This window comes from Balearica regulorum, chromosome 11 (assembly GCF_011004875.1).
Source record: "Balearica regulorum gibbericeps isolate bBalReg1 chromosome 11, bBalReg1.pri, whole genome shotgun sequence".
NCBI classification, from domain to species: domain Eukaryota; kingdom Metazoa; phylum Chordata; class Aves; order Gruiformes; family Gruidae; genus Balearica; species Balearica regulorum.
Window position 1 is genome coordinate 2754032 of NC_046194.1, and position 15215 is coordinate 2769246.

The window sequence follows — 15215 nt, forward strand, 5'->3', positions numbered from 1 at the left end:
GCATCTAAAATTTCTCAATTAAAGTAACATTCTCAAAGAATGTTCATTCCCTTTTGTCACAACTATTACAACTACAGCAAAGATGGATTTTCTACCATGAAAGGAATACATAGATTTTTTTAAACCAAGGCCGAGACGATCCTTCTGTGCTTCACTTCTGTTTTAGCAGCCTTTAGTTCTCCCAGGGATTACTCTTCTCATCTTTCCTTTTCCTGAAATAGTCTTAATGAAAGCTAAATTGAATTGCATCATTTTAGGTAATTATTGCTTTTCACAGCAGCAAATAATAAATATGGTCATCCGGTTGTAGCTAAAGGAATATGCATCATTTGAAGAGCATAAATAAGGTATGAGTCATCTTAAGAACTCTGCAAATTCCTGCATCCAACAAAGGAAACACAGCTCTGGGGCACAGAGCTCATGGAAAGACCATCCTGCGTGGAGATCTCCTTCAAGAAAGCCACGGTAATTCTGAGGTAGGTAAAAGATTTAGTGTTCTGTTGACTTTTTCCTGTTACTCTCATCTTTACCTAAAGCAGGGCCCAGCAGCTACTATTGTGAAAAGACAAACATCCAAGATGAAAACAAATCAGATTAAGTATTGCAGCTTTTATGGTGTAAGAGAAGTTTCTGTGAGCCAAAACGAGTGAGGTGACAAAATAAGCACCCTTGAAGCTACCAACTACGTGCTAGGGCTACAACAGCAACTTCAGCTTGCACGTAGAAAAGGAGCAGCAACCCTCAAGCCCTATCAAAAATACCAATTAATTTCTTGTACACAGCAAATACAACCCAACCACAACAGCAAATCTGATCTGATTTGCATTGTTTTGCTTTTAGTGTATCCAAATGATTATTAACTGTCCTCCTATCCCCCCTTTAGGTCTTCATCTTGAAAGCTTCTCTTAGCAGAGTGCAGAAAAACACCTTACCAACCTACAGTGCATTGCTCTCCCTCAATCATAGGTATGAACACCACCAGAAAAAGACCCGATCACTTGACAAAAGAGTTGGTTTTAGGAAAGAACATCATTCTATAGTCAGGCTGACTACAGAAAGTCTTGCTACCTAAGACCATGCATTAAAACTTCTGTATCAAGTCTGATAACACTGATTATAAGTATCTAGACAAAATTCTCTGTGTGGTTACACAGAAATTCAGGGTAGAAATCTGATCATCTAAATGTGTATGTACTTACTGCAATAATGAAAAAAATAAAAGGGGAGGCAACCACCACAGTGCATTAACTGTCTATGCCTTAATTGCTTTGTTTGACCAGAAGGGGACAGAAAGAATTCAAACTAACATCTCAGCATGTTCACAAACTGTAGTCCAGCTGCTGTTGCACAAGTCCTTTCCCTTCTCCTACATCTCTTGCTTCATACTCTTTCTGGAAAAGGCCTGTTTGTTCCACCCGCCTCCCTTGCAAAAGTAGGTATTAACACAAGGCATTGCTGGATACAAAGTTAATTATTTAATTCACACTCTAAGCTACTTTATTTCCCTTTGTTCACAAAAAACCCAGCTGACATAAACTGATGATACAGCGTATACATCCCAACTTCACTTCATCCATCCATCTTGATGACTATGCATACACATGTTTGTATGAAAGATGCGCACATCTCTTCACTTTTTTAGTTATTTTTTAAACACAAACCTGGAATTTAAGGCAGGGAAGAACACTAGCATTTCAAGTCATCTGACGACAGATCAAAGGAGTGATTCCTCCAGTTACACACCAAATTGTACAACAGACTTAATGGCCAGTTCTTTCTATGAAATATGTAAATACTCTATTTAGAAGCCTTTTTTCTTGAACATCCTAATTTGTGTTCCTTAACACTGTGAACCTTTGCATGAGAAAAGATCTTTACAAGTTCATGTGCTCTTCTGTTTATAACCCACCTTGAGTCATTAGCCTGTGACATCACAGGTGGTTGCTGCGGAGACTGACAGAGTATTTCTAAGTGTGAACTGAGAGGAAAAATGTTTTCCATTTGCAAACGTCTCCATGCAAATAAAGAATAACTTGAGATGTAGGAAATGAGTTTTTTTTTTTATAAAGTGTTTACTTTCATAAAAGATGTCTATATAATTTCACCTACTAAACTACCATTAAAGTACTAAAAATTGGCATACTGAAGTATAAAAAGACCACCAACAAGAAATGAGCAGGTAAAGAGTTGAACAGATATATAAGCCAGTTTGATTTTCATTTCTAGTTTGGCCTCCACGAACTGCAAATTTGGTTATCTGATTTTTGTGCTCTGCTGCTCGAGCAGCAAATCTATTTCAAGACTCAGGTACCAGCTCCCACCAAGTTGCCTTGTGCAAGAGGTAACTATTCCCAGCAGGTTCAACAGAAGACAAAGCACAGAAAGAAATGCTGCCATCAGTTATGGCTTTGTGCCATCTTGCTTTGTTACAGCTTGACTGGTATGTAGCTCCAAGCACCTAACAAACGAGCTCAGCAACATCCTTCTGGTTCAAGTACAGTGAAAGATTGAGACAACCCATTGCACATCTTTCCTTGCTACGTGTAAGATGACCCTGACACTGACTCTTTATTTACTTGCTCCACACCAGGAAGCATCCAAGCACCACATTTCTACCCCCAAGAGTTTATTCTCCAAATCACTAAAAGTCATTATTGCAATATGCAAAGCAGTGGTTACAGCTGGCAGTAAGACCTACTTGATACCTTCCTTCCGTGATCCTGTTCAAAAATACATGGATGGGTGTGTTGAAAAGTGACGGTCGATTTTGCCATGCAAAGTCAGGCATTTCACCACATAAGAGAATCAGCCTGAAGTTTAGCCCAAAATTTAGCCAGCATACACAACGCTGACCTTCAGCATCTCCTAAATAACCACATCACCATGGCACTGGACAAAAGTCATGCTCAACAGGGTTTATCTGGGATACATCTACATAAAAGTCAAATTAACATACTGGTGTAAAAATTAATTCTGTTCTAAAATAGCAGGATTTAAGTACCTTCTAGATGAACGTACAGCAACTACATTAAAAAATACAAAGGAAGAACAGATGACAGTGTAATAAAAGCAACATTAAGCACCCTGTGTATAAAAGGTTCAAGGTTGGACTGAGCATTTTCTGAGGTTGAGGGCTCTGTAAATGCTCTCTCCAGCACACAGAATCTGTTTTCCATACAGCACTGCCTCACGTGGCAAACTTTCCCAAACAAGGCACAGCCCCTACCCAGGTACTAATTTTCAAAATTGTCTTTGAGACTTACAGCCTCTTCAGATCTGGTCAAATAAAACAATAGGTTCAAAAGTTATTACAGAGCAGGGAACGCATAAATTTTGCTTCAAAAGGAAATCATGCTAATGAATGTCTAAATTGACCATCTATCAAATATACTTACGTGGTAGGAATATGGTTCACCTTCTTCCATAGGCTCGTCTGCCATTTTAAGGCCATTTAGCTGGAGAGGGGATGGAAGGGGAATGTAGAAGGGAAAGAAAAAACAGAAAACAAAACAAAAACAACATTAGGACCTAACAATTTCAAATAAGCAGAGCTCATAATTTGACCAATTTACATTTCAGAGCACACAAATGAAAACTGGTGTTCTTGTTGCTCTAATTTAAAACTGTAGTTTCAAACAAATGCTACTACTTAGTAGTTATATTTAGCATCTCCCTTATGTATCATTTAGCATATCCCTTTGTAAATGCCATTTCATAGTGTTATTTAATTAGAATTAATCTAAAATTCCTTCTTTAAAAGCTACAGATACCATGCAGACAGGATGACACTAATGTAAAATTCTTCCATTACGCACAAAATTTATGTTGTGGGTGCTTTTCAAAAACCTAAAATCTGATGCTGAAAATTTATTTGCAGTTTAAAGAGAAAAGATTTTAAAGTGATTTGAAGTCTTTGGGGGCAAGAAGTGGTGCAAGAGCGGGTAGAACAGAAAATACATACCACAATTCTCATGCACAAAAATAACTATCTATTTCCTTAAAAAATAAGATTCCTCTAAAAATTTGCTTGCATTAAGTTATTTAAATATCTAGCAAATAGAATACTCAAACTTTAATGAAGTACTTTAGAAACTGTAGATCTGTATATTAAAATATTTGTGGATCATTTTCAAAACCAACACCTTTAAGAGGCAAAAAAGTATGATACGCATTTAGACAGAAGCAAATACATGACATGCTCAGAAGTGAGCACAATATTTGCTAGTGTTTGCCTACTCCCCTTCACACACTTCAAACAGCAAAGATACCAAGCCCACAGTCACAGTAAAAAGGGTTTAATTTCTAGATAAAGTTATTTAGTTTAGGTTCTCCTTAAGTAAAAAGCATGGCATTGTTTGTTAACAACTGAAACAGAAAAAAAATCCCAACCCCAAATATAAAGGACATGCCCTGTTTCAACATGCAAAGCATTAATTAAAAGCTGGAAATACCTGACAAAGTGGGTGAAGCCAATTATGGATTTCGCTAATGATAATTGCTAATTTATTTGTATGTTAATTGTTCAGCATCACTACCTTCATGTGGCTTAGATCTCACACAACAAAATACTAACTAAAAATAACATAAGGAAACTCAAACTACTTTTTTCCTGAAAACAGAAGTTGAAGCAATTAAGTTCTTAGACCAAGTAATGACATTTTTTTCTTGTACTTCTGAATTTATCTAAAATACATGCCTAAGATACCACAATATGGTATGATAATCGGTATGTGAACTGGTAAACCACAGGACTACAAAGAATCTTGAAGTGCCATGTAGACCATGCCTCTATAAAAACAAACCAGAAAACTCAACAAACAGGTAGGGCTGAAGGGACAGGTTTATACTACCACGACTGTGTTGTCTAAGCAAACTCAAACACTTCCACTGCTTCTTCTAGGACTCTCGAAATCAAGCAGAGCTTTTAAGACCTCAGTCCTAAATTAATGATTTTGAGAAAATTAAATCTCCAACTCTTGTATCAAGATACCAGCACTTGGTTTTGGACTATATCCTCACTGGAAAGAAAAACAACTATGAAGTAGGGTAGCATGAAGCTTTGGTTACTTTCACTCTTCTCTAAGTTTCTGTTTATTTTAACCACAATTAACACACACACACTCTTCACATTAACAACAAACCATCAGTTTAACCCAGTGCTGGCATATTCAACACATGTACATCATGCGTATATATCATGCATTGCCACCCTAATTTCTCAAGGCCAAAAAATCACTAACCTATTACCCTGGATTCAGAAATCTCACATATGCTACAGAAACCAAAGCTACTAATTTCCTACCTAACCTATTTCTGTTTTGCATAATATTTTTTCCAAATTAGATATTGAGAGGGATGGGGCACCCGCTATACTTGTTATCATATGAATTAATTGAATACATCAAGAAATAATACCAGAGTTCAGACCAGATATGAACTCCAACCTCATTTCAGATGATTCACTGCCACATGATTTCTTTTCACAGTATCACTAGATTACATTCAAGTATAAATTAATACAAGGTCCATCGAAGTTGTCCAAAAAACTTACTCGGACCTAGTAAGAAAGTGGGTTTCCACTCCAGGTGCTCAGAAATGAAACAATTCTTCACCTGTGGACTTTAAATTGCAGCATGCATTTCACCTTTTCTTTCAATATGGTTAACATTTTTCAAGCTTTGTTACTTAAATTTAAGCTCTGAAACGAATACTACCAGCCACAGAACTGCAGATACACTAAAAACAGTAGCTTAACTCCAGGCAATCAGATACAGAAAGCTGTCACTGCTGGAATGACGTTTTGAACCAAAAATCAGCATGTTATTTGATCTACATAGTTCCTGAGCACGCCACGTAGGCATACTTTCAGTTTTCTGGCAAATCTCAAACAGTAAGTTATTGGATTTTTATGGCAGGTAATCAAATGTCATCTTAATTAACAGTTTCCTATCATACACTTTTCCCCTTCATTGTTGCTCATGGGTTGTTTTTTCCCCTGTCCAGTCTCCCTGTAACTATAAAGACTGGGATGCTTGCCAATTTTTAGTCCAAAGAATTTTATGTTCAAGTGCATGAATCTACTTTTATTGCCCAATATACACGACTACACTTTTGTCTTATTTGTTCTGAAGCCTGGTTTTAAAGAACTAGTAGTTTGTTGTTATTCAGTTAAAAAATTCAATGACAAAAATCAAATCATTTCTGTTCTGTACAGTTACTTACAGTGGCCAAGTTTTAGTAACTAGAAGTTGTCACTGTCTCTTGCATTAGGCAAAAAAGAAAAATTGCAATACAGAATTCTGCTTCCACAGCCAACTGTGTCCCCTTTTAGTGATTTAATAATTAATATTTATATACAAACATATAAAGAACAGAACTATTTTAACCTCTAAGTTATTACTTACTAAATATCTATGAAAGCACAAATTTCATTTACTATTGAACATCAGAAAGCACATATCCCTATAAGAGAACAGGCGAAAGGAAGCGAGTACCATTATTCTGAGGGAGATTCTTTCATCCTTGAATCATTTTAGTGTTCAGTACTGCTAAACTCTTGCAAATACCCGAACGTTTTAGATACTAACTTTAAGACACAAACTAAACTCAGACTTTTAGGCAAACAGTGTCAATACTTTCCAAACAAAAAATATTTAAAATTAGAGAAAGTTTACTGTTGGTCAGTATAAAAATAACCAAAACCACTACATAAAAAGAGATGAGAATGATGTTAAGGTCAGACAATCTGGCAGATAAGAAACTTACTTTTCCAGAGGTGCAGGCTAACAGACCCGAGCCTCCGATGCCAAACTGCCTCCGAGGTAACGCGGCACAATCTGCCTTCTGATTTAAATAGCTGCGTTGGATCCCATGACCGGCTGGGACTATACCCTATTACCTTGGGAGAACATCCAAAGGGCTTTTGTGGGCTGGTAAAAGGATTAACTACTCTTGCACATGGTTTTCCTCTGATAATTACAGCAGAACAGAGGAATCCCAGTATTACCAAAGATTAGAACCATCTTCCCCCTCGCATATTAAAGATGTTTTTAACAGTTTACATGATACATGCGTTATGGTTTGGCGGACCTATAGGTTTTGGCTGAAAGCAGCTAGACGTGATCAGCAAAAATGCCTAAGTACGTGGAAAACAAGAAGATGACGTAAAGCTGGTTCATTCTGCCCTGTTTTTACATGTCTTCATTTAGGCATTCAAACAGAATTAAAAAATTTACAGGAAAAAAAACAGAACTGGGAATTTTATAGTCATAGTATTATTAGAAGTAGAAAGAGTTATTCATCACCACTCACATACAATCTTGCCGGGTTTCAAACAGGTAAAATTCTACATAAGGATCAACAAAAGCTTCCGCATCCTCCACAGTTCCTCCTTCACTGTGCTTAATTTGCTAAGTTACTGCAGCTACAGTCACCAGACCTACACCTCTCAATTCTTCCAAATGAACACAAGACAAACCAGTTTACTTCCCCACATACAAAAGCATTACTTCAAATACTTATTTCAAAATGTTAGAGTGGAAGCTTACATTGGAAACCCCAATTATTTTGAAAAGACTTTGGGAAAAAAGTCCTTTGAAAAAAAATCCTGTTAAGACAACGACATTTGTTCCTCATTTATTTTGAATGACATCTGCAGAGAGTTTGCATCATTAATTTAATTAGCAACACATTGGCCTACTGAATCTTATTTCCTGAGATAGGTTGGAAAAATGTGGGGGTTCTGTGCACAGCCAAACAGGTGAGGGGGTTTGCTATTTTTTAAAACAATGTCTAAGTCACTGTGAACAAAACTGAAGTTTAAAGGCACCTGTTTTTCCTATAAAACACCCACAACTGTTCTCCATACAACAGCCTTTTTTTAAAAGAAAATAAAAACAACAAAAACAAACAAAAACCCCCAACCCACAACAACAAAAACAGATATTGTTACTGCATGCAGGTGCCCAAGCTGGATTCGGTGTTCTTTACTGCCTGGGCTTGCATACTTTTGGGAAAGAACAATTTCCTCCAGTCCAGCAGCCAAGCCCACGAAGTGGAAGACAGAGCGATGTTATTAGGGTTACCAGACACGGAGTTACACGGACCAAAGCCGAGTCCTACCCTACCACGATGTGACCAGAGGAAGGACGTCCTGCTGATGGCAGCGCCCACATGAGACCGCAGGTCTACGCTGAATTTTTTTCTCATCCGCTCAGGGCACAAGCCCTGTGCTAGCCTCAGTCCCTCAGATCCTCTCCCAAAAGGAAGAGGCCAGGTCGGTCACTCACACCCTCTTTAAACGCACCAAGTAAGACAGCAAGATAAAGCCATCTACCTTAAAAAAAGTAATAAAATACTTAAACACATAATTGACACTAGGAAACTTATAAAGTTCTCTTCCTGTGGCAAATAAATCATACATTCAGATAGGATAACAAATCGTCAGCAACATATAATTACTGATTTTAAGAGAACATTTTGATCCTTTCCATTATCAGAGATCAGGGGAGAATTATGTGTATGTCAGACTAGTTATAGCTATGACAAAACACAAACCTAACCACAAGCACAGGGATCACTGAACTAGTAAAGGACTTGACATCTTTTTACTACTGCCTGTCTGGGAGCTGACTGTAACTCCATAATCAAAAGGCACAAAGCAGCCACTCTGCAAATAGTGTTGAATGGCAGATTAGGAATCAGCCAGATTACCCTGGAAAAGGGTAAGACTTAAAACTGATGAAAACAACATTTTTCAAATTTTATTCTTAATGTAGTAAAGAAGTACATCTACGTAAATATTAAAATTCTGTATATTAGGAGTTAACAAATCATAACATTCTTCTGATGTAGGGCTATTGTGAAGTGTCTCCAAAACTACCCTGAGGGAACCGAGGCGAGTTACCTCGAACAGACCCCCTGCTCCTTTCAGAGACTCAGAATACCACAGCAGATTTCCAAAACGGTCTTCAAAAGTGGTATACCAAACAGAATTATTATTATTATTATTATATTGCAGCACTTTTCAATGCATAAAGACACTCATTGTTTTCCATTTAAGAGTATTAATGTGCTTACTTTTTTTTTTTTTTTTTTACTTTTTTTAAGCCTGTTTGTTCTTTATAAAAGACTGTACATTGTTGCAATGGCTGAGGGCACTTAGTTCAAGTTACATGCAATACTATTACTTTTTTTTTTTTTCTCCTTAGCATAACGCCACCTAATTGTGGATTTTTTTCAGAGATGCACAAAACTAGGTAGCTGAGTCATCCACGTCACTGCCAGTAATTACTCACAAAGGAGTTATGCAACTCCTAACACTGACAAAATTCAGTGGCCTTTGACAGACCAGGCTCAGAACACGCTTAAGAGAACGGACTAAAAACATTGGCCAAAATCAAAGATTTATTTATTTAAATTGGCACAGGCAACAGATTATGTACAACAGCAGCAAAGCTCAACTCACGAACATGCCTTTTAAAAGGCAGCAGCTTTCAACACAGCCCAGTTTCCTAGCAGAATACTTTAATTTCCAGTCACTTTGTTGTTCCAGCCTTGTCTTCCTTGTCACGGTCAGCCAATTAAGCAACTGGTTTCTGAAGTATTTATTTTGAAAATAAATATTTGAGTTTGAGGTGGCATTTATGCAATTCACAATATTCATGTATTGCAATGAGCATGCACTTAAGTCAATTACACTTCTCCTCTTAAATGCACAAACAGCCAGAAAATTCCAAAATTACTATATTCTGCCCAATTCCAAGTATTTTTGCATTGCATTCAGTTTGGTCAATAAACCATTAACATTTACTGTTCCTTTGTAAACTGCAATCATATTTTAATAATCTGCAACAGTTGATTATAATCAACACCCTTGTACCTATTTTTATTACCATGAAAATACTTATTAATCATATATTTAGGAGGAAAAGTTGATTCAATATCTGAAGTTTAAACTGCATGACACCAACCCTTCCTACCTATTCTGAAGGAATTCCCACAGTCACAGAATTACTTCACAAGTGACACTGTCATCAGAATATAAAGACAGGAACAGCACAGTGTATAGTCCAAAACATAATCCTTAGCACTTCAAAGGCCACCAACGTGAAAAGAGGCAAATACAGTACAATCCTAAATTTCTTCCAAAAGTTCATGTTGGTTTTATGCCTTGAAGCGTGAAAATTTGTTTCCTGCCTTCAAGACCGCAACCCTCCCTCACCAACTGCTTTTACTCCATCAAGTCAACACAAGTGCAACTTCACTGGAAATGCATTTATTTTGAATAACATAATCCTATACTTAGTCAACAAGCAGATTCCTCAACTGTTTCTCTAATTTTTTTCTCCCATGCTACAACTGATGGACAAGAGCACCAGTAACCACGAGTAAGTTACTATTCAAAATACAGGATGATTTCACAGTAATATTGTTGACTGCAGTTCCAGTGAGGCCAAGGTCACCAAGATCTAGCAGACTGCCAACATAAGGTTGTAGTAAGCATTATAGGCTATACCTAATTCTATAAAATTTAAGTGAAGAATCCAAACCAAAATTCATTTTTTACATAAAATGAACCTTTGTTAAATCCCCAAACCACGTGAATGTGGAAATCCAACAAGTGAAAAGTACTACACATCCCTGAGATGCACTTTATATTAAGTGTTATGACAATAACAAGTATTTGTTAATGTAAATAGGGAATTTCATACGCAACCTGAAGAAACTGGTTTTGGTATAAATGAAATTTCAAATGCCGCTAGCCAAGTGTAACATGGACATAACAAACACGAAGTCTCATTTTAATCAAGAGTACTACTGAAATAGTTTTACGCAGACCCTGTTAAGTAAGTAGTTCATGTACGGGCTTGAGGAAAATACGATTCAAAGAACAACTGTTGCAAACAGTTGCCTTCAGATGTTATGAACACAGAGCTGGTTCAGTTGGACACCCACCATCCTACACTCTGTTGTCCAGTCAAAAAATACTGAGAGATGCACAATAACCAAATACTCACATTTCAGCTGCAATACTCTAAGTTTCATTATTTTAACATTGATGTATTGCAATATTCTTAAAGAACAGATCAATGGGGCCAAGAAAGTTCTCAGACCTTCAATAAGCTTCATACCTTAACTACAGCATATTATTTTTACTAACCATAAGATTAACAAATAAGCCTTAATACTTCTGCTGACTTTTTAATCCTTACCTGTAGCTTCACTAACATAATTAGGATTTCTCTAATATTAAAGTACAGGGACCACATCAACTATTAGTAGATGATTAGAACATTTTAAAGTGTTAAAGTGTAGCTGCCATGGTACAAAAATACATGTCCAGTAATTATAGTACTTGGAAGTCGCACTCTGTAGACCCAGAAAGTAAAAAAAATTCTAAGACGTTTAAAACCTCGTGGCTTTATTCCTCTTATGAATTCATTTTTTTTTCCTTTACATGAAATTTTATTCTCCAATAAAACTATACAACAGGATCCTTTAAAGGATATCCTTTCATTCTTCCCAAAACTTTAAGTTATGCTTGTTTTGTCTACTTTGCACTTCAAGATGAATTTGCTACAGACCTTTTTACTTACGGTAAGAAAAGCCTACCGCATCATGGAAAGCAAGTCTGACCAGTTTTAAGAAGCTTTATTTAGATAACATCTTTTGTGTGTCTAATACACCTAGGTGTAATCTTTTATTTGTCATACTTGGCGATACTTGATACGCAATCCTACGCTTCTGATATAAAAGTGCAGAAGTTTTAATACTCGAGTGTCACATTCTGCTGAGATACATGCATTATTACAGCACAGCCAGTTTTACCATTTATCTTCTTTTAAATAACGTTTAGTACTTGCTTACGGATGCACCCAGAGCGCTAAGCAATACCTCCAAGACGCTCTCAAAGCCGTTTCTTGTTCCTTACGACGTTTAAGTATCCAAACCTCAGTCACACGCTCCCGGTTCTGTTAGTTGTGTGTATGATAATCATTGTATAGTTACTCAATGCAAAAGCAACGAGACCTCTCCTAGTGACAACCTACCTGGATGCACACCCAGACTAGTACAATCACATTTTCAGAAGTTAAAGTAACTTTCCACAAGATCCGTGGCCATAAACCTAAGTTTACAACAAACCTCCGGAGCCGTACGTTAACTGGGAACCCACAACCGTGGCACTAACACCGTTACGAAGACGACACAAGGCACGCCGGCCTTCAGTGCCCGCTAACACGCGTTATTCTCACAAGCCCGGCTGGCTCTGCTCTAACTCCGCACGTGTTGGCGCTGCCCCGCAGCCCGCACCCGGGAGGGGAGCGCGGCTTGACTCCGCTTTCCGAGCCCAGAGCCGCCGCCGGGGCAGCGCGGGCTGGGAGGCGTCGGCCGCGGCTGCCGAGGGGCGGCGAGGGAGGCCGGTGGGGACGGGCTGCGGATCGCGCCTGGGGGCCGCCGCCTTCCCGGGACAGGCCGGAGCGAGTTCGCAGGAAGGCCGGTCCCGACGCGGCCGCTCCGGGGGACGAGGCGTGAGCAGGCCAGGTGCCCGGGCGGCGGGGGCCGGGAGGTGGCGGGGGGGGGGGGGATCCCGAGGGGGGCGGGGAAGCGGCGACGGCGGCGCCGAGAGCGCCGGGATCCGGCGGGGGAGGGCAGCGGGCAGCCCGCGGGCAGCGAGGCGAGACGGGGCGGGGGGGCGGAAGAGACCCGCGAAGCCGGGGAGGGGCGGGGGCCTCCGCGGAGAGGCCGGGGGCGTTGCGGTCTTGCCCGCCCTCCGCCCCCGGCCCGGCCGCTCCCAGGCGGCGGCGGGGGCTGGGGAGGCAGGTGCCCGCGGGGAACCGGCCGCGGCGCGCCCCGCCCCCGGCCCCACACTGACCTCGCCGCCGCTCACGTACAGCTCCATTTTGTGGCAGGGCTCCGGCTCCTCCGCGTCCTCCAGCGGAGCGAACGGCACCATGTCCCGGCTCTCCTCCTAGCCGGGCAGCCGCCGCCAGCCGCTGCACATTCCCCGGCCCGCGGCCGGCTCAGAGGCGGCGGACGGCCGCGGCGGGCCCCCTCCTCCAGCCCATAAGCGCGGCGGCGGAGCTCGGGCTACTGCTGCTGCCGGCCGGCGGGGGCGGCTCCGCTCTGCGCTCCCCCGCGCACACCCCCCAACATGGCGGCCGGCGGGGGCGGGGCCTGCGCGGCATGGGGATGACGTCAGGGCGGGCCGGAGAATCCCCTGTATGGGGGGGGGGGCTGGGTCGTGACGCGCGGTGACGCGCGGTGCCGTTAACGTTGCTTCGGCCGGGCGGCGCCTCGCTGAGGGGATTGAGGGGGGGGGTGTCCGGTTAGGGCGGTTCTGCCCTCCCCCCTTCCCCGTTTGAGGGCCCGCGGTAAATAGCCGTGAGGGCGCGCGGCACCTGGAGGTTCCGCCTGGGACCGGGGGGAAGCTGAGGGAGGGCCTGGGAGAGCGGCACCGGGGCGTTTAAAACAAAACAAAGGGGGTAAAAAAGGCATGGTGTGAAATCGGTGACGTACCCCCCCGGCTGAGACACCGCTGTCCCCTCAGCCCCCGCAGAAATGCGCGGTCCCTACCTTCGGTGCCTTGAATTCCCCTCATAAGCGCGGGCAGGCCGGGAGGATGGAGGCTCTCCTACCCGATAGAGCGACAGAGGGGAACAAAAACCCCAAACAAACAAACAAACAAAAGTTTAGTTTTTCAAAATTCAGAGGTCGCAGGATACGAAACACAGGCTGGGAAGTGGAAAACCGTAGCCTGGTTCCTCCTAGGTTCTTTGTGAGATGAAGAGCATGGATAGCCGTGTGCATCTGCTTCACCGTGGTTACAACCACCAAGGGATGGACTCCTTTGTTTCCAAGCGTGTGTTTAGAGAAAAACACTACAGTATTTCCAAGCCTGCGGGGGTAGAAAAAAGACCATGGATGCAAAAATCTCCATTTGATCTTAAGATCTGGAAAACACTAGATGATACTATCAAAAATACATATTTTTTTTAAGGATAGAAAACTGCCTCAGTGACACTGAGGCTTTATTTAACCACTCTGTATGACTTCTTAGTAAGTCCTGCCCTTCAGATAAAGCTAGAAAAAGAAGTCTCAAACCGTTCTTAATTGCCAAATAATTTTGATGAAATTAGCACAACTGAGGGAACAAGCTGGTACACCCCATCGTCCAGAACACTTTCCAGTCCTGCTTTTTTTTTTTCCTCAGAAGTCAATCATCGTACAAACAAGTGTATAGTATAAGCTGCTGTGCTGCTGTAGTCCTTGATTAAATTAGAATTAAATTAGAGCGACCTGTTTCACAAAGCTAACCGCTACCAGTTCCCTGTCACTGAGCTTGCGGAAGAGAGTTGCCTATTGTGAATGTGTCATTGCAGCAAGAGCCAGCTGGCGTGTCAGCATTTCCATTGCAAACCTATTTTTAAAGGTCTGCAACTCAACCATGGAAGACAAATGTTTTGGACTGAAACGGGAAGAGTGTACCAGGAACGTTCATCCTTCAGAAAGTACAAAGTATGTAAGAAAATGTAGGACCAAGGTTGCTACTACTTAATATCACGAGAGAATTTACATTTTAAATAGAGAGCTGTTTAGGCTAGGTCACTTGTAAACATTGTTTTTGTTACCGTAGGATTGTGCGAACGTGGAGATTTTAGAGCGATGAAGTGAGAGGAGAAGAAGAGCCCCTGCCTCGTGGGCCATCGGTTCACGCATAGCTACCCACCCCAGTGCCTCTGTTCGTGTAACTGGTGTGCACCCGCAAGAAGCCAAACGGCCACATCTTTTCTGTGAGGTGAAATATGTATGTACTTGAGCAGTGCCATGAGGCAAATCTTAAATAAGTATAAAGGAAATCGAGTGAGAAGTGACTTTTTGAATGTGCTTGAGTGCTCAGCAAGAACTTCTGTCTAAAACTTGTGTTGCAGATGCTATTTCCCTGCATCTGGCTTTTCCTGTTGCCTCAAACAATAAGAGATTGCAAACAAGTGTTCTGCATCCCCAAATCTTAACACTATAATATTTGAGAAGTTCAGAGAAAAGCAATAATCAAAGAAGTTAGGATGGTTATTCATGTCAATGACTATAAAAGGGAAATGACAATATATGTAGATTTAATAATGACTGAATAAGAAAATGAAAATTCAGAATTTCTTTTACTCTAGCTCTCACAACCAAAGAAGCAAAAGGTGTTCAATAAAAAAGACAACAAT

At 40.9% G+C, this 15215-nt stretch overlaps 1 protein-coding gene across 1 annotated transcript in view; it reads right to left on the bottom strand.

Annotated features, from left to right (window-relative positions):
* RPS6KA6 (ribosomal protein S6 kinase A6) overlaps positions 1-13183 on the bottom strand; it is a 38332-nt gene extending 25149 nt beyond the window's left edge. The window contains exons 1-2 of the mRNA XM_075763056.1: positions 12875-13183; positions 3396-3455 (exon numbers count right to left, since the gene is read on the bottom strand). Coding sequence (XP_075619171.1) covers positions 3396-3455; positions 12875-12955 — 141 coding nt within the window. The 5' untranslated portion in view covers positions 12956-13183. The remainder of the gene's footprint in view (positions 1-3395; positions 3456-12874) is intronic.
* Between the last annotated feature and the right edge of the window lie 2032 nt (positions 13184-15215).